Source organism: Gopherus flavomarginatus, chromosome 1, assembly GCF_025201925.1.
Source record: "Gopherus flavomarginatus isolate rGopFla2 chromosome 1, rGopFla2.mat.asm, whole genome shotgun sequence".
In the NCBI taxonomy this organism is placed as follows: Eukaryota; Metazoa; Chordata; order Testudines; family Testudinidae; genus Gopherus; species Gopherus flavomarginatus.
In genome coordinates this window covers 244,154,380-244,177,389 of record NC_066617.1, presented here as the reverse complement: position 1 = coordinate 244,177,389, position 23,010 = coordinate 244,154,380, and the positions used below count along the sequence as shown (strand labels likewise).

Here is a 23,010-nt window from a genome sequence, read left to right as displayed (position 1 = left end):
GTGGAAGGGCAGGGTAAGGGCAGCCTGCCCTGCCATTAGGGTATGGGGGCGCTAGGACCCTGGGGCAGCAATTCTGCCAGGAACCTCTCCACATAGGAATGTGCTACAAGGGCAGCACAAGCAGGCATGGGAGAGGCACTTGCTGCTTTCTTCCAGGCTGGGACACGGCGGGGGGGAGATGCGTAGGAGAGTGGGGGCCGGGGCCCGATCCAGGCAGGGCCGGGGGAGAGACCTAGCTCCAAATATTGGTGGAGCGGGGCCCCCAGCCCTGAATATTCCTGGTGCCCGAGCACCACAAAAGTATATAACCTGCCGCCTATGCCCAGGAAGACAAGTCTGCGTATTTCACCACCATAGCCAACAAGATATCAGTGAGCTCCTTTATGAATCATTTAGTCTGTGATAGTCTGTAAATGAATATAAAATCAGATTGCTTTGGTTCTGGCTTCTACTGTCAGATGAATGAATTCAAATGAAATTACCTTACCTGAACCACCTCTCTTGCATTTAATGTGTGCAGACGATGAATGAAGTGCCATCTGCCTTCTCCTCTCTGGGTCTGTGATGTACCGAGTATCCTGGAGGGACACGGTGGGCTCGCACAGGGCTTGCGATGTCATCCAGCCAGGTCTTGGTGAGAAGAGGGGAGTTATTCTATGTATATATAGGATCAGATTCTGATTTCAGTTATGCTGGTGTAAAGCCAGAGTAAACCTATTCTGGAGTTACTCCGGATTTACTCCACTATAAGTGAGATCAGAATCTGATTCATACAGTCTGTAAAGAACTCAGGATGAGATGATGTGAGAAGGAGAAGGAAAGAGGAGGAGAAAGAATCTTATTTCTGCAGCTACCATGATGAAGTTTGCTCAGTGAATAATATCCGGCCACTGTTGTTGTGGCTGAAAGTGAGGAATTGAGACCCTGAAGAAGAGGAAACATCTGCTTGAATTTATATAGAGGGAAAAGTTGCTTTTGAGAATCCAACTGTAGGAGATCCAAGCAGCCAAAAGCACTGCAGGTTTGTGAAGATTGGTGTGTTTGTATTTTCTCCTACCATTAGATATAATATGCAATGTAGATATGTGAATTACCTGTAAATATATGTTTTCTTTTATAGCAGTCATAGCCCCCAGGAAATTAAAGACAAAAAACCATATACAAACAAAATTAAGATTGAGGAGACTTAAAAGTGACAAAAGCAGAGATATGGTATACATTGTAAGCTGTTTGAGGCAGTGATGGTATTATTGTTACTATATGTGTGTACAGCACCTGCCATAATAGAGCCTTGACTCCTGATTGAGGCCTCTACGTGCTATAATAATAAAATAATAGTAATAATTAATAACAAATAGGCTGTCCTCAACTCATTAATTTTGCCTTGTATTTTTGATTTGATATTGTAATGGTAATAAATACTAATGTTTGTTTCACAGTTCAGTGTAGAGAAAAATGTGTGTTAAACAGATACACTGAGGTGCCTTGATCCCATTACACACAATTATACTGCTGTGTTTGTATTGGTCCTGTCTGATAAGATACTTACTGGAACAGAAAGCTCTTTCAGTGAAAAGAACTTACAGGCAAACTATTGTTTGTGGAAGCAGGCTTGTTTGTAGGACATACATTTTCTATAAGTACGTTTACATCCAATGGTAGACGCAAAAGCACAAATGGACCGGATGAAATGGAAGAGGGTGTCTTATTAATTAAGTTGATGTTCATTTTGTGTGAAATTATTTATATTCTGCAAACGAGATTAAAGAAGTTCCGGAAACTGTGAAGGAAATGACCCAAAGAACTGTCTCAATATCAGTCTTGCAACACTTCCCATGAATCGGATACTATGCAATGATAAAGTATTGTCGCAGCAGTACAACAGCTTCAGGCTCAAGCATTTCAATCATCTCTGAGTCTCAGACCCAAGACCCTAAGGTAAACAAGATACCAGCCTTTTGCAAGGAGGAGGTAAGCTAGTTTTTGTCTTTGTGTTTTGTTTGCTTGTTTGAGGTGTTTTATTGTTATTTTTATTTCTCAAGGCTCCTATGACATAACACAAACATTTGCAATGGAAAAAAACCTATATTAGATTAAGTTCATCTACCTCCAAATGCAGATTTGAGGATGTTTTTAGCCAAAATTGTGATGACATTATTATTTATGATTTATGATCTGAAGTTAAGAACAAATGTGAGTAAAGGGAGTGATCAGATTCCCAGCACTGCCTGCCAGGTCCAGAAAAAACATTAGCAATATTTTCCCTTGTGTGCTGGACTGCCTTATTTGCTCTGACATCTATTTTGTGTATCCAGGAGAAATGTTGCTATCTCTTTCTTCTTTTAAAAAATAATCTAACTGGAAGCATTTGTATGTTGTCTCCTGTACATGAGTTTGTGTTTGGTAAGTTGCAGATCACTCCATAGAATGAATCAGTTCTAGGAACAGCATGAATTGAATGTACATTTCAATGACTGATATGTATCCTGGCTTTTAATTTTATTTCAATCCTTTAATAGTGAATGTTGCACATATATGGTGCTCTTAGGATCTTAAAGCAATTTATAAGCCTCCATTTATCCTCACAACACCTCTGTACGATAAGTAGCATTATCCCTATTTTATAAATGGCATTTCTATTTGAGATAGAGAAGTCTGAATGCCATTGTAAAAGGCACTGCTAAGCCCTCATTTGGAATTCTGTGTACAGTTCTGGTTACTTATGTTCAAGAAAAAGGAATTCAGCTGGAACAGGTGCAGATCAGGGGAATGGCTAATTTTAGAAGGAGAGACTCTGATTGGCTTGTTTAGCCTATCAAAGCAAAGTCTGAGAGGGGATATGATTGCTTTCTGTAAATACTAGCCATCAGTAAATTTGGGCTGGAAATTAGAAGCATTGTAACTGGGGCTGTTGATTAATCACAGTTAACTCACGTGATTAACTCAAAGAAATTAACCCCACCCTGCTCACTCCATCCCCCCTTCTCTCCATCACTCTGTCTCCCCCTACACACACTCACTTTCACTGGACTCAGGTGGGAGTTTGGGAGAGAGTGCGGGCTCTGGGCTGGGGCCAAGGGGTTCACAGTGTGGGAGGGGGCTCTGGTCTAAGCCTGGGGCAGAGTGCTGGGATGGAGGAGAGGGTCTGAGGTGCTGGCTCTGGAAGGGGGCTCAGGGCTGGGGCTTGGGGTACAGGAGGGGGTTTGAGGTGCAGGAGGGGATGTGAGGTGTTGACTCCAGGATGGGACTCGAGGCTGGGGCTTGGGGGGCAGCCTCCTGCCGGGCAACACTTACCTCCGGTGGCTCTCAGTTGGTGGAATAGTGTGGCCCCCATGTCATTCCTGGAAGGGGCCAATATGCCCCCTTCAGCCCCTGGGGAGAAACAGGGGGGCACGTGGCTCCATGTGCTGCCCCTCTCTGCAAGCACCACCCCTGCAGCTCCCATTGGCCCACAGCTCCCCATTCCCAGCTAATGGGAGCCACAGAAGCAGTGCTTGCAGGAGCAGTGTGCGGAGGGAGATCCCTGACCCTGAGGCCCTGCTAGCCTATTCCAGGAGTGGCATGGGGCCAGGGCAAGCGATAATTGCATGATTAACCATGATTAATTTTTTTAATCATTTGACAGCACCTAATTATAACCAACAGAAGAAAGAGGTTCTGGAACAGCCTCCCAATAAATGTAGTAGGGGCAAGAAAGCTGAACAATTTCAAAATGGAGTTTATTAATGGGATTATAGGCTGGGGCTGCCTGTGATAGCAGCAGACTGGACTTGATGATACAGGAAGTCCCTTCCAGTTCTATGTTTTTATAGTCTTTTATATTCGTAAAACAGGCATGAGTGACTTGCCCAAGGTTGCACAGCTGGTCAGTGGCAGAACTAGGAATTAGAATCTAAAAGTAGGTCTTCCATCTCTTTCTCTCTCCACAGATGGCGTTTTCTCAGTAAAGACCTAATAAAAATGAATTTGTTGATATTTGCTCCCATATGAAAGCCTAGCTGATCCTACCTACCTAGTGATAGTGGCCACAGTAATGTTAGTCCTCATTACTTGAAAGTTGCATATAGGGCTATTGGAATCAGTTAATCACTATTTTATAATCTCACCAAAGGAGAACCAGAATCAATCTGTGGAAAATGGACACATCCATTCCAGCAGGATGGCACCTATTAAGAACTAACATTTCCAAGATCCTTTCTCATCTTAGCCTGGGTCTTGAGGGGAAGCTGAGATAGATTTGGATTATTATTTCCATGTCACTGCATCCACCCCATCCCTTTCACTCTACCAATAATACTTGTCTCAATACCCTGTTTGGACACTTTTCCCACAAGCATCTCCACATTTTCCTTTATGCCTTTCCCTAAGCATGGAACACCTTTTCTTATCTGATCTTTTTCATACTGAAGTCCTTCCTGAAGACCCACTTCTATTGTAGTGCCGACAAGAAACTAAGCAGCTGATTGTGGCAAGGTTGGGAGTTACCTGGGAAAAGTCAATATATTTATACTAATTTTTAAAAAACCCAAACCTTGTTTTAACAAGAGTGCCCAATCAGAACATGGCTAATTACCACCTCACCACACTGCTTGTGTGCTGTACATCCTTCCCCTACCCTCAATCTTGCTGTTTGGTCCTCTTTGTTTTGTCTGCCTAAAAGTTTAAGTTCTCCTTTTGCTTAGCATATTGTGAGTGCTACTGAAAACATATAAATAATAATAGTAATAAGGCTTGTCTACACTTAAAATGCTGCAGCTCACCACTGCAGCTGGGCCGCTGTAGCACTTCAGTGAAGAGTCTACCTACACCAACAGGAAGGGCTTTCTCGTTGGCATAGGTATTCACCTCCCCGTAGCTAGGTTGATAGGAGAATTCTCCCACTGGCCTAGCACTGTCTACACTGGAGGTTAGGTCGATTTGATGGCATCGCTGCTGGGTATGGATTTTTCACACCGTTGAGCGAAGTTGTTCTACTGACCTAATTTTCTAACGTAGACCAGGCCATAGTTAATCACAGAAGGTAAAATATAAATGCAAGGTTTCAAAGAGGGCAGTATGTACATTACGAATGCAGTGCAAGTCCATAGCGCTTCCATTTATTTGTGCATTTTATATATTTTGATTTAAATGTTTCAAAGGCCTCTCCCCAGCTCTGGGTGACCTGGAGGTTATTTAAAACAACAGTCCATCCAAAGAATAATCACACAAGGGGCAACCCATAGTCCACACATCACAAAATGAAATTATATACAAAGGTATATCCCACCCTCAACTCCTGTCCCATTCAAACCTTATACCCTCCCTGAAAGCCCCAGTAGATAGATGGCCTTTGCAGCAGATCCTAACAGACTCAGGACTAGAGCTGGGTGACATTTTTTAGTCAAAACTTTTATTTGATGAAAACTGCAGATATGGCCAAAATGAAATGTTCAGCTTTGGGTCAAGTGAAATATTTCATGTAACCTGAAATTATTATTTATTTTTTGATTCCCCAAACATTTCAAAAAAATCATTTTGGCATGACCCACGATTTTATTTTTTGAAATTGCCAATGAACTGAAAACTTTTCTCGGTTCCACTCAGCCTATCAGCAGAAAAAGGGAAGCAAGTGCCAGAACCAAGAGGCTCTCACTGAAAATGCCCTTCAGCAGCTCTCGCTAGTTTACCCTGAGGGGGTTCCAGCTAGTCATGCCTCTGCTGACAATATTAACCGGAGAGGGAGGTGCTCTATTTCAGGCAGACTCTTGAGATGCCACTGCTACACCAATAATGGCCAGTTAGCTATAAAGAAGCCCTATTTACACTAGTATTTTACCATAGCTGACTCAAAGTGATGCAAGGCCTTGCTCCTCACCCTGAGCAGACTATAAAAGGGGTCATGATACTTGTAAGGTTGCTAAGGCGAAACTGGGACTTTTTTTGGCCCTGTATTCCCCGAATAATACGTTATTTAAAACAAGAAGAGTGAACTTTTAAAGGCTCCAGGGTTACCCCAGTGAATTCCCAACATGTCCTGATCCTGAGAGTAGAGTTTACTTTTTGTTCACTGGTGGGGCAAAGTCCATTCTGCAGTGCTGCCTGTGAACGTTTCCAACAGCAGCATCATAAAAACATGCAGATGAGCAAGACAGCGATGGTTAGGAAGAGCTGAGAAGAGGGACCAACATTATCTAAGATTCTTGAGCACATCATTAGAGAGAGATGGAAAACACCTTTTGTGTCAAATTTTCACAACTTTCTGTTCACCTCTAGCACTCTATGTGACTTCCACTGAAGCTTTGGCATACTCTCATCCCAGCAGCTGTGCCTGTATTTTGCCACACAATGAAGTCATGAGAAAGATTCTGCAGTGTTTAAAAAAAGATGGTCTCTGCAATGGTCTGTCTGCATTGCAATAACAGTATATCTTGGCTGTCCCAGTCTGGGTGTGACATGGCTTTGGAGAACAATGGGTATGAAACTACTCTCCCTGAAATGCAGGGTGCCCTGTGGAAATGTTTAAGGTTCTAATATAGCTTGAGGATATGGCTATGGATCTATCTGCACTACAAAATTGTAATGAGTTGTAACCAGTTGTCATGGATCTACAGGGACTGTGCTATGCCCCAGACTTGGAGTAGTCTCCTGGGAGTACCTCTTCATTGCCCCATGCCCCCAGGGAGTTCCTCCAGGATAGGCCGCACAGCCTCAACACCTCTGAGACCGGACCTTCAGGCTCTACCCCTCCTGTTTCTCACCATGAGCTCTGAACAGAGAGTCTGACTAAGGTAGACATCTGTTGAGAGATATTTTACCCTCTTCAGGGATCAATGTCCTTCATTAACTATTTACAACAACACCAGGCATCCTTTCTAAAATGGAATGAGTTTTAAAAGTCAACTGGAAAACAGTGCTGGGAAGTCCTTAGACTAGCAAAGAGAGACAAAGGTAAGACAGAGTTCATGCTGGCTGAAGCCAAGGCTCCACCAACACTGTCTGCCCTAGAATCCCCCCTCTCTCTCTCTCTCTCTCTCTTTCTTCCCCCACTTCCCTTTGACCCTGAGTCCTGAATGGCTCCTGTGTAACAATCCCAAGCCCAATGAGGAGAGGCTTCCAGAGTATTCTCACTTTCAGCACATTTCTCCTGAAATAGTTTTAAATTGTATTGTAGAAAGGTCTTAAGAAAAACAATTCACAGAATAAAAAACTCATATTTCCGTTTCCTTGATTTTGCGATATTAACCTCCCCTGAGAGCAATTAAAATCTTATGTAAGAGAAGAACATTTCTTATCATGACCAAAAATTCCAGTAATTAGTGTTGTTTCTTTGTACTGTAGTTGTTTTTCTAAAGAGAAAAAGGAAAAAATCTCCTTAACAGCAAAACAGGTACTGAAGGAAACAAAAGTTTTCTCCTTCTACAACAGTGATACTCCGACTTCAGTAATTCAGGAGCCAAATTAGTGAGTGTTCCTTAGATTTCAGCATCACCCAAAAGAGCCACAGTTGTCTGAATTCATTGTTTCATTTACTGTAGTACAATATATTCATAATTAAACAGGATTAAATTCATAAATTAAACAGGATATTAAATGACAGGGGAAATATATATATATTATATATATATAATATATATATATATCATAGAATGACCAAGTATAATTTTATCAAATGCAATTGGTTAATAACATAGTAAAAGCATGCGGATTGGGTAGTAACTTGGACTGGTTAATTATTAAATCACATCATGTTTTAATACCATACGCTGCAGAGAGACACAGGAGACACATTAAAGAGCCACTACTGCTCGCAAGCCTCAGTCTGAGTATCGGTGTCTTCAAGGAAATTCCGTTTCCTATGAGAGGAGTGAAATAATGGAGCTCTTGTTTACTATTCCATAATTAGCCACTCCGAACTAAATTCAGATGCGAGTCTAACTGACTCTTAGAGAGTCTAAGCAGGTGTAACGTGGGTCTGCTCAGTGTTGTTGCACAAACTTAGACTTGCACCTACTTGCCAATATGTTATTAACACTCTTACACATTCCCTCTCGATCTGGCCCACTGAGTCCAAGGCACTAAAGTCTTAGCATGAACTTAATTTCATTGGGACTGTTCATGCAGGTGAAATTAAGCAGATGTGTAAATATTTGCAGGATCAAAGCCATAGCAAGAGTAGAAGAGGGGTCAGAAGAGAGAGATGTAGCAGAATAATGAGCAGATGAAAGAAGGCTGTAAGATAAGTGGAGGTCTGATCTACCTCTACCTTCCTATTAAAGTGCAAAAATAACCCTTTCAATATTAAACAGTCTGGAGAGCACAGTGAAAGTTTTGTGTGTCTCTCTTTTTTTCTTTTTATTAAATTTAGACCAGAACTTAAATCTGAAATCCAAATCCAGCTTACACCCAGCAACCCCATTAAAACATAAACCTCCAAACTTCAAAATGTATTACTTACTGGATATCAGGCAAAATAGCTGCTTGTCATTTATTAGTAGTTATTTAGAATTGCTCAGAATTGTTTAATATTTGTTAAAAATTACTCCATTTCTAAATACTTACTCCCAGCAAACTTATTACTTAGCATCTATTAGTGATTGCCTAGAATCATTTAATCACTAATAAATGACAAGAAAATAGTTTACTGAGGATTAGTAATATAAACCTAAGTCATTTCTAACAGATACTGAGTAACTCCAGATAATTTTTGTTGGGAATTACTTAGTGATTTTTAAGTAGTGAATTCTCATTTGTATTAAAGCAATCTCTTCCTGCAAATCTGCAAATATAAAAAATGATTAAGTGAACACAAGTAAGAAATATTTTATAAAGAAAAAGGAATTTTGTAGGACCTCAGAGTACAGAGGCAATGCGGTGGCCCTGAGCACAGCTGGGAGAAATGTAGAGGGAAGACTTCACTGGTTTGGAGGGGCGGGCTGCAGAAGGTATAGAAAGGGAAGATTCCCATATTAGGCTGTAGTCTCCGCTTTTCCTGAACCCTTAAACAGGGAATTTGCAGGGATATAGCTCTGTGCATCCTGATCCTGGCTGCTGCTAAGGGGCTCACAGTGCAAGAGATGCTTTCAGAGATAACCCTCTGGCTGTCTTTGTACTGGGCAGGGTCTGTGTAAGGGATATTTTAAAAAAGTATGCTGCAGCCAAGTGGCCCCAAGGGGGTGTTCCGGTAGCTGGAGAGCAGCATTGTGTAGGAAAAACCTGCTCACAGCACTTTTCTTCCAACCATACTGCTACTCATAGATTGGGGATTGGCATAGGAGCTACCACACCAGGTACCTCCTATACTGGTGTAATTTCCCCACAGACAGCTAGGGATGTGGGGTAAGACAGTTATCTGGGGGGAGAGTGCCCTCTCCCTCCCCATATTTGTGTGACAAAGATTCAAAGGGTACAACAGGCCATGTCTGTAGCAGCTTGCCTGACTTTCACTTCCATTCTTCGAAGTTCCCTTTAGGAAGGATCTGAGGGCAGTGGGGAAGCCACCAGGAGCAGTGCTGCCAAAAGCCATCAGAAAGCTGGAGATCAGGGAGGGCAGAATGATGGAGGCAAGAGACCTCCATGGGGATGGCCTCTGTCTCGGCAGACCCTCTGAGATTGGTGGGGAGCTGAGTCACTTGCAGCTCCTGAAGAGAGATCATCTCCACTCATCCCTCATGGAAGCAGTCCAAGAAAATTTAATGCAGCAATACATGGACACTTGGTCTGATTAGAACTGAGAAACTGTTGAACTGAATTTCTTCAAATAGTTTGTTCCTTAGATTTCACAAAGATTTACAAAAATAGCCAATGTTTGAACGGTTGTTCAGAAATTCTGGAGATTTCTGTATGCAAAGTTCCTGATTGAGATCTTTGGAACATATATATTTTCAGCTCTAGAGTATTTTATAAGAGAAAGTGTTAAGGAACTGAAAAGGAGGATTTCTAACGGAAGGGATAAAACAGTGAAGTCAATGACAAATAGCAGTGCATAGAAATATAGATAATTTCACCATCCATGGGTGGAGGAGCCATACCAAAAATTAAGCACTGTGGAAAGAGGATTTTTTAATAAAAAAAGAAGAAGCTAGTCAAAAAGTCCCTAAAGTCAAAAGTGAAAAAGTGAAAATCCTTAGATCTAGTATGGAGGTTATTTATTTAACAAAGACAAAGGCAACTATGAATGGTCCTAAACAAAATAGCAGGTAGATAAGAAAAAAATATGGCAAGATGCAAGATTTTATTTCTCCACACAAATTGCCTTCAGAAAATAGAAATCTATCCAAATGAAGTCAGTTGAAAGCAGTATAAACTATGACAGGTAAGTGGGCTAAATCAGATTTTAAATAGCAGTTGGTGAAGACATTTAAAAAATAAGAAATAATTTAAATTTGTCAAAAGCAGGGTGTCTGTGAATGAATTGGTGTGTCCACTCAACTACCAGGGAGTAAAAGGGAGTGATTAAAGAGGAAAAGGACGTTGCAAAGAACAAAATGATTTCTTTGCATCACAATTCACCATAAAGGATCCTGAGGGGACATTTACTCTTTGCAGGTAATAAAGATGAGGTACTGAAATAGACTGAGGTGTAAAAAGAGATGGTGCTGGAACAAATTGATAAACTAAGGAGCAATAAGTCATCCGGATGAGAGGGCACACACCCAAGAGGAAGAATCAAGTGGCTGGGAGGCTAATGAGTATGCAATTGCTCATTAAAATTTGCTATTATACTAGAGGGCACCACTCTTTCAAAAATAGTACTAAGGGAGATATAAGGAATTAGAAATTGGGAAATCTCACTTCAGTCCCAGGTAAATACGTTGAAACTGCAATAAAAAAACGGAATTAAAATAGACCTGTATGAACATGTTAGGTTCAAAGGACAAGCTTCTGAAAAGGGAAAATCATGCCTCTCTGATTTACTATAACATTTTCAGCATGTCAACAGAAGTAATAAAGAAGAAGCAGATGGCGTAATATATTTGGACCTTCAAAAAGCCTGTGACAAAGTCTCTCGCGGAAGACTCTTAAAATAACTAAAGTGTCCAAGGTGAGGATTGAGTATTCCTGGATCAGAAACCAAGAGGCAAGAAACAAAGTAGAAAACACCATTCTGACAAGTTACAGGTACATACTGGGACTAGTATTCTTTAATATGTTTAATAACATTCTGGAAAAGAGGATGAAGAGTGAGGTGACCACATTTGAAAGTGGCACAAAATTCTTTAGGCTAGTCAGGACAGAGAGAAGGGTCAGGAACCTTCTGTCAGAGACGGGACTGTCAGAGACATTCAGGGCAGCAGATGAAGCTCACTGCAGCAAATGCAAGACAGTTCACATTGGAAGGAATAATGCTAATCTCAGTTCCTCATTTCTGAGTTCAAAATTAACTATAACCACTGTGGATAGTCCTTTGCTCAATATGCATCAAGGGTCAAAAAAGCAAACCAAATGTAAGGACATAAAAGTAGAGGGAAAGAAAATGATACTGAAAATATTATAATGCATTTATATAAACCAATAATATGCCTTCACTTGGAATACTGTGTTCAGTTCCAATCACCTTCTCTCAAAAGAAATCGACCGATTCAAAGAATTCAAATATAATCAGAGCCATGAAAAGATTCCCATAGAAGGAGATTGAAAATACTAAGAATGTTTTAAGTAGACAGGAAAGGAATAAGAGGGAAAATGAAATAATAGATGGCATCAAGAATAATAATACCTAATGTTAGAGGGCTTTCCCTTCACCCCGTCCACTGGTTCTTGACATGCAGATAGAAAGCAGAAGACAGAAGTCCCAAGTACAGGCAATTTAATGTTTCTTGGGGTTAGTTCCAAGCAAGCATATATACTACAACTCTGATGCCACAGTCTTGTTTCCCAGTGTCCTGTTCTCAGCTCTGATGCTGCTGAGCATTTACCCTGTGTCCCCCTCCCCAGCTCTGATGCTGCAGAACCTTGCTATGTCCCTCTTCCCACCTCCACTCCCTATTCCCTATTTCCTATTCCTTCTTCTTAGCAGGCTCAAACATACCTGCAATGCATGCCCACAGTCCCACCTCCTACAATTTATGGTTATGTTCTGTTTTGGAGGGACGTGGGTCTGGGTCTTGGTCCCATGGGAGGCGTAAGGATTGAGGTATTGCTCTGGCCAAGGCCAGGCCTTTCTTTGGCTTTTAATGTGTCTTATGCCTGGCCATCCTTGCTCCTCCCAACTGGTTGCTTGACCTTGGCTTGAGAGAGGACCCAGGCAGCCTTCCAGCATATGGTCATATATTACACTCCCACCATACCCTGTAAGACTTTAGTTCCATCTCTTATCTCTTTCACCCTATCTGCCTGAGGGCAGATGTAACACACAGTGTCTCTGTCTTTTGTTTACACATATTAGGATAGGATATAAGAGTATCAAAAAGTCAAACCCAAAATTCTATCTCAGGCTGACAAACAAGCCAATATGCTAACACTTAACTCTTATATAAATGCTTTTAATCAATAGCTCTCAGAAGGTTTTACAAAGGAAATAAGTAGATGATCCCCGTTGCCATAATATCTGAGCACCTCACAATCTATAATATATTTATCCTCACCACACCCCAGTGAGGTAGTGCAGTGCTGTTATCTGCTTTGTACAGAAGAGGAACTGAGGGAGAGAGGACCAGAACCACAAAAGGATTTAGGCATCTAACTCCCACTTTAGGAGTCTAAGTCCAAAATTTAGGCACCACAGAAATCCTCAAAACCGCTACTCAGCTGCCACGTAACTTTGGAGGTGCCTAAAATTGTTCAGTGCCAAAATTTCTGCTGTTAAAGTCCTCAAGGTGTCTACATTTCTATCTCTGGCTGTGCACATAGCTGCCTCAATACTGATGGCCAGTGCCTATCTCACGCCTGCATAATCCTGAAACCAGGTGAAACTAGGCAATGTCCCACCTACCTCGCCTGCGGGGCCCAATCCAGTAGGCTTTAAGCCATACAGAGAAGCAGAGGGAGGAAGGAGGCAGCAGTGGCCTTCCTTGTAATCTTTAGTTCACTAGTTAGAACACTCACCTGGGATATGAAAGACGCTGGTTCAGTTTCCACCCTTAGAAAAGAACTGCTTTCAACTTGGGCTTTCCACCCCTCAGATGCATGCCCCAACCACTCACCTATGGGATAGTCTCCTGTGAGGCTTTCTCAATCTCTCTTGTTGAAGCTGTTCCACTTTATATTTCATAATTAAAAAATGAAATAGACACTGAGTGAGAGAGTTTGTGACTGACTCTACAGTCCAGCAATTAGGGCAGTCAGAGGAGAGGTGGGAAACCCAAAGTCAAATCCCTTCTCCACATCTGGCAGAGGGAAGAACTAAACTGGGGTCTCCCACCTGAGTGTCTTAACCACAAGGCTAAAGGTTATAAAGCTACCACCATCTCTATTTTGTGTAGAATTAGGAGGGTACTTCTGCCATTCTTGCAAACAACAGCTTAGGTTCCTGACTCCAGGAGAAGGGCACATGGCTGCACATCCCAAGCAGAGATAGGTGCTCCCCTCCAGCCTAGATTTAGGCATCTAACTCTCTGAAAAGGGCAGGACACATCCCTCTCCTCTGCATCTGCTATTGGCTATTGGCCAGCTTGGTTCCTAGCATGCAGGCTTTCATGGATCCCATTCGTAGGCAGCTGGCTTCCTCATGCATTGTACAGAGAGCTTAGGTGCCTAACCCAGGGTTTGTGAATTCTACTGAGTGCCAAGGCACCACAATGCATGTGTGGCTTGGGGCCAAAGGGCCTAAGCAACCAGCCCAAAGTCAAAGTGACAAAGAAGGGGCCTGAACCCCAGTCTCCCAAGTACCAGCACAATGCCTTAGCTACTGGGCCTTGTTGCTGGTGCATATGTGTGATGTATTTCGCTGATTCTAGTGACTAATAAAAACAGTCTTTGATTTTATCCTTAAAAGAAATCAAGCTTTACAGAAACCTAAGTGTGCTTTGGCATCTGTTCCTTCTTTTGTAGGTTTCATTTCTGTCTGTTTCCAAGGACAAGAGGATGGCTGCCACTCTAGGACTTATTTCCATGCTTTGTTGTGTCATGTTATTTCCTAGGTTACATGCTGTCATTTTGTATACAGAGTGTAAGTATAATACTTTAATTGAGATAATCTAAAGGACATAGTTTAATTCATTTCACTCACCTGGACATTTGCCCATCCAGTTATGCTGTGTGTTGTCATAGCAGGCCTGCTTAATACTAGCCTGTGCACTTGAAAATTTTGAAAATTCTTATTGCATCCTCTCTGATATTAACTCATAAAACTTTCAGCAAACTCATCATCCTCACCCATTGCCAACTTGACGCTGAATCCCGAAAAACTAAAGCTGACCTGGGACAGCAGTGTCACTGTTACTGAATACACCTGTTCTATGAGAGTAGGCACGAGAGCAGTACGGAAAACGGTAAGTTTTCTATTTACTTATTAACAGAATAATTAACTGTACTTTTTTTTCCTTTTATTTACTCCATCTATTGACAAAACATATAAACCATCTCCCCCGATATAACGCAGTCCTCAGGAGCCAAAAATCTTACCATGTTATAGGTGAAACCTCATTATATCAGGGTGGAGGTGTACGTATCACTTGTAGTATCACAAAAACCTAGAAAATGACAATATGTTTCCAGAGTTCTTGGGGACTTTTATTATATATATTACAGCAGGTTCGGTTCCCAGTGAGGTACAGCATCTGAAGGAACCAACTAGAAACACCCCTTAGTCCAACGTTATTCAATATTTTTATCAATGATATGGTAAAAACTGTTGGAATAGTAAATAATAAGGATAGGTCAGTTATACAGAGAGCTGTAGATGACTGGGGGAAGTGGGATCATTTGAACAACATGCATTTTAATGCAACATAATGCAAGATTATACACTTAGGAACACAGAACGTAGCTCACACTTACAGAATGAGAGACTCTATCCTAGAAAACAGTGACTCTGAAAAGGATATTGGGTTAATGTTAAAAACCAGTTGCCAGTGCAACACTGTGCCACAGGTCTGTCTACACAGCAACAGAGAGGTGCAATTCCCAGTATAGGTACATATTCACACCCTAGCTCTGCTTGTGCTAATGCTTAAGAATAGCAGTCTGGCTTTGGCAGGATAGGTGACATATTGGGCTAGGCACGCAAATACAATCCTGCCCAGTCTCCAGGCAGCTAGACTGACCCATTGTCCATACAACCACAGCCCCACTGCTATTCTTAGATGCTAGCTTAAGCAGAGATAACATGAATATAATTTCCAGCATGGGCAGACTCTCTTCCCAGCTGTTGTGTAGACATACTCTGAGAGCACTAATGCGATTATTGGAAATATAAGCAAGAGAATATTGAATAGGCAGAGGGTGCTCTGTGTACAGCATTGGTGAGATTGTTACTGGAATATTGTGTCCAGTTATGGTGTCACCATTTCAAAAGAATGCTGAAAATTGAAGAGTTCAGGATAGAGCTACATGAATGATCTGAGGTCTGGGAAACCTGCTTTGCTGGAAAAGACTTAGAGTATGTCTATGCTACAAATGTAAGTCGATCTATATTAGGGTGACTTACAGCCACCGCAGTAATTACATGTCCACACTAGCCTAACTTGGTCAGTGGTGCGCGTCCTCATGAGGAGTGCTTCCACTGACCTAAGAGAGGCAGTGTGGGGAACTGAGCCATTAGTGAGCTCGCTCTACTTAGCTTATCAAAGAGAAGATTAAGAGGTGACTTGATCAGTCTATACATATCTACAGGGGGAGAAGTCTTCTAATAATATAGAGCTCATTCATTTAGCGGGCACCTTTCTTTGAAGCATTGACTGCTGGCCACTCTCAGAAACAGGAGACGGGGTCAGATGGATAACTGGTCTGATCCAATACAGAAATTCCTGGCACACATTCTTGTGATCCACTACATCTGGTGGATACAGAAAAAGCGCAAAGGTCCTCCTGATAACAGCATACCTTTTTATAAAGGACTGTTTGGAGACAGTGGCTGCCAGAGGGCAACTTTATTTGTTTCATATCTTGCTCTTTCTCTGATGGGCCAGCAGCACTGTTGGTGTTAGCCTTTTTTTGAGAATCAGAGTATTTACTGAAATGTTTACCTGGAACAAGGAGGAAAAGGTTTTGTTTAGAACTTCCTGGATACCTTAGTGTGTGAAGGTTCCCTATGCAGGAATAAGCCATGTAGAGGAGTAGAAAGTCTGGAACGATTCATTTGTAAAATTTCCTCTTTTCTGTTTGGCTGTGGGGTTTGCCCTCACATAGAAGTAGCTGGTGATTTGGCCAGATCCTCAGATACACACAAATCCCTGAGAATCCACTGGAGGGAAGGGGTGTCCAAGCAGAAGGCCTTGGCTTCCAAACTCTCACACAACTCTTTCCTGCACAGCCCCTGCAGGAAATTACCAAATTCTGTTTGTCTTGCTTGTGTTTGGCCAAGAGGGGATAGAATCTAATGGAGCATGTTTCCTACCCAAGCCTTGATCTCTCTTGCCCCTGCTGCAGTGCTGGAATCCTGCAGGGCCCCACAGAGGAGCTTTGCGACTTAAAGGAAGGTGACTGTATAAGAATATACCAGATTTAAATAGTAGTTTTAGAAATACCCATTACACTTTCATACACTCTATAGCTGTGAATGTGCTTTCAGTGAGAGCTTTCAGAGCGAAAGGATGGTCCAGGAGCTAGGGCACTAACTTTGTCTCTGCTCTGCCGCAGACTGTCTGTGTGACCTTGGTCAAGTAACAGTCTTTCTGTGCCTCAGTTCCCAGCTACAAAATGGAAACACTCACTAGCTTATGAGGCAATCAGATGCTACGGTGATGGGGGCCATAGCACTACCTAAGATAGCTAGTTACTCTGAGACTGATTCTGCCCAGGGAGAGGTCAAAGCTTATGATGGGGAGTAGGCCACAGGGAATATAGCTCTTGCTGTGAATGCATGATAAACACAAGAGACTCCTGTTTACATTTTTTTAAAAAGAACAAATAAAACCTTACCTTTACAACTCTGTGAGTCAGGACTGCTTCCATTCTACATTCAGATAGGAGCTGCCTTCCCCATATACCAGGTTGCATTTTCAACATTTCAGCTTCCTCATGTACTGATTTTCATTTTCCAAGACTATGATCTCAAAGGGGATCGTAGCGCTGATTTCTTGGTGTTTGAGAATTTTTCATTTAAAAATGATGGTCCTGAGTCCTGTCTGTGCCACTCTAGTTTATTCTGATGTAACTGTTGGATGTAAAACTGCAGTAATATAGTAATGAATTAAGGCCACCGTTGCTAATCTTTCTGGGTGTGAAGATAAGCTCCAGAATATAAATTGTTTCAGTAATTGGATATATTGATTTTTAACATATATTGTTGCTCAAATCTACAGATAGCAAACATTTTATAATTCTTGGGACAACAACAAACTTTTGGAAGACTTTTGATAATGCATACAATAGTTTTGCAAATTCATGGGGAAACTATTAAACATTCAGGCTCAGAACCTTCCTCAGGAAGTCATTCACAGAGGGAATCCTCTGGATGCAGATCTACCCTTGCCTTTCCAGAGGGAGCTTGCTGCTACCATCATTTGATCCCTGCAAAAGCTTCTAAACTCTTTGTTGAAGGAACTCCATGGAGTCAGGTAGGAGGGCACTAGAGAAGAGGTTACTGATTGCACCCCATGGCACCTCTCTTTGTAGATCCCCTAGACTTCTCTGCAGAAATATGGAAGGCAATTCATGCAGCTGGAACTGTGCAAACAAAGACCTTAATGCTGAAAAGACTTACACCTGTGCTTAACTTTACACACTGTGAGACATCCTACTGGTCTCAATTGACTTATGTTTGGACTTTTCCCATAGTTAGAAACAGTTAAAACTGAGAAGGAAAGAACAAAGGATTAATACAAATGCATGTTATTTTTCAGGTGTACAATAAAACCTGCATGTTTAGCATAAGCCAAGCTAAGCCTATACATAAAGGGGCATTATTTCAAGTTCAAGCAACGTACAACCACACTTTATATTCAGGAGAAGGCAGATTCATTCCTCAAGGTAATGCATTAGTGTTTGTGAAAAGTTTTGTCTATCTGCAATATTTTGAGAAAAGAAAACGTGAGAACACATTTCATTCTAGAAGTTATCATTGATTTCATTTTTTATTACGAATGCTTTTGCAAATCTGCTCCAATGATGCCATTTTGTAACAAACTGTGGCTTCAATTGTGCTAGTGACATTGTGGCAGAGGAAGGGTCCACTTTTGCACAGTAACTTGCAGGATAGAAACATCTGTGTGTGATATAATTGCTTTTCTTATGTCAATCTCTTAGAGAAACTGAGGGTTAAAATGGTGCGTAGCAAAATAAAACAGTGACCACATTAGGCGTCTTCTGAAGCAATTTATGGCTAACATGAACCTCGTTCTGGCTGACTAATACAAACTGAGTCATATTGTTAATGATTATGACAACTAGATTTAATCACCATGGTTAATGGAATGCAAAAGTTTTCAAACTTCAGTGCCTAAAATTAGGCACCTAAATTCTTAGGGACCTAAAATCATCAATACAAGTTGCAGATGCTCAAATTCTCTCTGGGTCTGACCCAGTGTGTGCAGAGTTGTACCTGCTTGTACCTGTAGTTCACTCTTTTCTTCTTCTTCTTCTTCTTCTTGACAAAGCCAGTTGGCAATCTATAAATACACATGTAACTTTTCTTGGTTTCCAGGCAAGAATGGAACTTCTGTTGAAAATTTCTCCTGTGTGATTTACAACATTTCCTTCATGAACTGCACTTGGGAGGCCGGCAGGAATGCTCCAGAAGATACCCAATATTTTCTTTTCTGGCAATACTCAAAGTAAAGAGTTTTCATTGGCTCAAAGAAGTTTTGAATTCAGATTTGACAGATGACATTTCTCGTGTTTAACTGAAACGTTTTGGTATATGCAGGGAAGAAGATGAACAAGAGTGTCCACATTACGTAAGAGATGCACCTGGAAGACACATCGCATGCAGTTTTCAAGATGTGAAAGACATTAAAAATACAGTTTACTTCCTGGTGAATGGGTCCAGCAGTGAATCGGAGATTCAGTTTTACGATGAGTACATCGCACTATATGAAATTGGTAAGGAAAAAGTTTCTTTCCATTTAATTTCCATTTTTACTACAAGTAGAGTGGACCATTCTTCACTGGGAGAAGGGCCTGCATTTGTTTCAGAGCTGTGCTCCAGAAATAAGCTTTTATCTTTCTTTTTTTTTAAACTGTTTCTAGCCCTTGTGGTTGCAAAGATATAATTCCAAATGTGAACTGATTCTTTATCAAAAGCTGACTCTTTATCAGATGTAATAGTGATTATTTTATTCTAGAAAAACTCACTCCTCCATTAAATATCACTGTAAGCTGTTCTGAAGACCGAGCAGAGTGTATAGTGCAATGGAAATGGCCCCAGCTAAGCCACTTGGAAGGAAATGGAGATGGCTGCTTTGAGTATCAAATTGACATTCAAAATAAGAAAACTAATGTAAGTGTAACTTTTTGAATGACTCTCACTAGGAATATATATTTTCTGTTTATCAATCTATAATATATAGACAAACGTCAACCAGTCCTACACTACGAGTCACCTCCCTTTCCCCATCTGTCATGCAGTCCTTTTAGATCCAGCCATTCCTACACGCTACATACTTTATTGCCTCATTTGCCTACCTTGTCCTCATAACTGTCTTTCAGCACTTGCAACTCTCTGTGCCCACTCTATTGACTACTTTCTTTTCTCACCAGCATTACACTTGCTCTTACATCATTGCTAACCCTAACTCAGCGATTACTTTTCTGAACTCAGATCCAACAGCAGGATCCACAGAGACAGTAGAGAGAACTAGACACTACAAATTCCTGTCCACTGGAACAGGTGAAACCTCAGCTTACAATGCCATTCATTATCCTGGGATCTGAAAACAGCTTCTTAAAGATTTTATCCCTAAGAGTGCAGGTCACTAGACGATTGATTCACTAATTTAACTCCTCTCCACCTCCAAATATGTCTTTGTGCAATGACAACCTGTACAATATTATAGGCAAGGCTGATAGCACCACCTATTATTAAGGTTGCCCGACACTTCCCCATCTAAGAGCTTGGTTTTGATTACTTATAATTTTGCCAAACTTTAACTATTTGGGCTGAAATTTTCCATAGCAAATATTAGCCAAAATGTTTCAGAACAAGACCAGAGAAAAATACAGTTTTTCAATATTAAAAAAATTCTAATAATCTTGTCTTTGGAAACTCAAGGCCCCCATTCTTTGGACCAGTGACATTTGGCAGAGGGTGTCCTTTGTGTCAGAATGTGCCTTTTACAATCCCTGTGAAAATCTGCCCAAATTTGACCAGGTGAGAAGCCTTTGAAAAATCACAATTTCCACTTGCTCAGAAGAGACTTGCTAAATTCTGGACTCCCTGAGCATACCTGAGCCTCTCACAGCTCCTATCTTTGACTAGACTGTGCATGCGTGCCATCCCCATAGAGCTGCTGAGCATGCTCCAGCACAGGGCTATGAGGTTATGGCTCCTCCCAGCTGCTCCAGGCAGGGTGGGACTGGACATTGGAACTGGGAGCTGAGCATCTGCCTTTCCTGTGCTCTCAGTGCACCCCTGCTGGTGCACTGCCAGTGTGGAGGAGGAAGAGGCCATCTGATTCAAATGCAGAGGCCACAAGAGCCCAACCTAAGGCATTGTAGGGAAGGCCTGGGGGGAATAGATTGGGACAAGGACCCTGCAGGGAGGAGACTGGGACTTGCAGGGCAAGGAGACTTGGTCTCAAGAGTCAGAGAGAAAAATAGGTGGGAGGAAGAAAGAGAGTAGGAGGTGGGAACTGAGACTGAATGAAAGGAGACTTGGACTAGGAACCAATGGGGCAGAGAGAAGGAGGTTATGTGGGGAGGAGAGACAGATTTGACAATGAGTTGGAGTGCAGGGAGAGAACTGGAACTGCCTGTGAAAAGAAATTGGAACAAGGAACCATGGGAAGTAAGGACACAAAGTGGATGAGAAGCACAGGGATGAAGACTGGACCTGGAACCATCAGGGATGAGGAATGTGAGTGTGTGTGGGGGGTGACTAGAGGCTGCAGGGAGAGAGAGGCAGATCAGAGAGTCAGGACAAGGACCTGGGACTGTTTGGGCAAGGAGAAGACTGAATCTCGGAGCAGGGCAGAAAACGAGGACTGGGTGTGGTGGAGACTCGGAGTGGGATTCAGGATGGGTGAGATTAGGACCTACTAGGCAAGAAGCCTGGGATTGGGATCAGAAGTCTGAAGAGTGGAGACTGGGACTGACTAGGTGAGGAGAATGGGACTGGGATAAGCAGCCAGTGTTGGGGTCTACAGGACTCGCATAAGTTAGAGGGGGAAGGGCAGAATGGGTCATGTTTGTGGGCAATGGGCAGAAGAGTCTTGGTCCAGTAAAGAACACTCAGCTCCAGAGCCTGCAATGAAACCCAGGATCCCAGAGTCTCCACATTCTTCTGCCATCAGCAACTGTCTGTGAAACTCACTGGTAAAGTGTCCCATCCCCGTCTAGTGCTGGTCTGGTAGTGATCAATAATTTAAGACTGTATCATAATGCATATTACAAAGGGACCAAATTAAGTTTGCACAGGCACTTCAATTCTTATGGTACCTGAATTTTGGGTTCTTGACTTTGTAAACATAAAGTTCTTTTAACGCAGGTGTTTTGTGTGTAATTTCATAGATGGCATTTGGCAGGAGGTGTCCTTTGTGTCAGGGATGTTCCTATGTGTTTCCATTATAAAGACTATGGTACAGACAACCTTTGACATTTTCAGAGCTTCACCTTTGCACATTTAACATTCTTTTAAAGTAGCTTTTTGTATGGACTATACTTTTCTTACACATGAGATAAATTGATTGTAAGAGTTTGTTCCAGGAGACAAGGATTTGCGCTTATTAGCCAACCTTTTAATGCCTTCTGTATTCAACCGGTGTGATGCTAACTGTGCACTGGGTTACTACAACTGACTGGGACTTGGATCAAGGTGAAATCAAGGCTGTGATGTAATGTTCATAAGCCCAGATTCAGCCCTGGGAAAAGAAGGTAAAGCTCTCATTGATTCTGATGGGAGTAGCTCAGGATTGAAGTTGGCCATTGGGGTTTCAATCTCTAAACAGTAAAGCAAGTCGGTAAAAGCTAGACAGTTAATAAAGTATTCAGTTAGGGAACTTAAGAGTAAAAGATGCCTGAAGGTAATAGTTTAACTATAAAGGGCTCGGGGCTTCTCTATGGAGCTTCCTACAGCAACTGATGGAGCTTTTCCGTCACTGTAGCTGTCAGCTCTCCGAGAGGTGGTAGCTAGCTTGAAAGAAAAGACAGTTACTCACCTTTGTAACTGTTGTTCTTCGAGATGTGTTGCTAAAATCCATTCCAGTTAGGTGTGCGCGCACTGCGTGCACGTTCGTCAGAAGATGTTTACCCTAGCAACGCTTGGTGGGTCGGCTGGGCGCCCCTTGGAGTGACACCATCATGGCGCTGGATATATACCCCTGCCGACCCAACTGCCCCTCAGTTCCTTCTTGCCGGCTACTCCGACAGTGGGGAAGGAGGGCGGGTTTGTAATGGATATGAGCAACACATCTCGAAGAACAACAGTTACAAAGATGAGTAACCATCTTTTCTTCTTCGAGTGCTTGCTCATATCCATTCCAGTTAGGTGATTCCCAAGCCTTACCTAGGCTTTGGGGTCAGAGTGAGATGTGGCAGAATGCAAAACTGCTGAGCCAAAGGCTGCATCATCTCTTGACTGTTGAACCAGAGCATAATGCGAAGCAAAGGTGTGGATTGAGGACCAGGTAGCTGCGCGACATATCTCCTGGATAGGTACACAAGCCAGGAAGGCGGCTGTCATAAACAGATAAGTAAGAGTTAATAGAACAGAAGTACTTCATATCTCTTTTGCCTGGAAAGGGTTAACAAGATCAGTGAGACTGGCTGTCACCTGAC

General features: G+C 42.0%; 1 protein-coding gene across 6 annotated transcripts in view; it reads left to right on the top strand.

The window, feature by feature from the left end:
- Positions 1-23,010, top strand: part of LOC127039337 (granulocyte-macrophage colony-stimulating factor receptor subunit alpha-like) — a 112,952-nt gene that overhangs the window by 65,090 nt on the left and 24,852 nt on the right. The window contains exons 1-8 of one of the 6 annotated variants that reach the window (XM_050932788.1): positions 1,881-1,971; positions 10,908-11,020; positions 13,969-14,086; positions 14,275-14,408; positions 17,922-18,048; positions 18,722-18,851; positions 18,944-19,119; positions 19,362-19,516. In XM_050932788.1, coding sequence (XP_050788745.1) covers positions 14,002-14,086; positions 14,275-14,408; positions 17,922-18,048; positions 18,722-18,851; positions 18,944-19,119; positions 19,362-19,516 — 807 coding nt within the window. In that variant the 5' untranslated portion in view covers positions 1,881-1,971; positions 10,908-11,020; positions 13,969-14,001. Of the gene's footprint in view, positions 1-1,764; positions 1,972-6,728; positions 6,928-10,574; positions 10,782-10,907; positions 11,021-13,968; positions 14,087-14,274; positions 14,409-17,921; positions 18,049-18,721; positions 18,852-18,943; positions 19,120-19,361; positions 19,517-23,010 lie in introns of those variants that run through there. The other 5 variants (XM_050932820.1, XM_050932810.1, XM_050932799.1 and 2 more) reach the window with 5 other exon arrangements.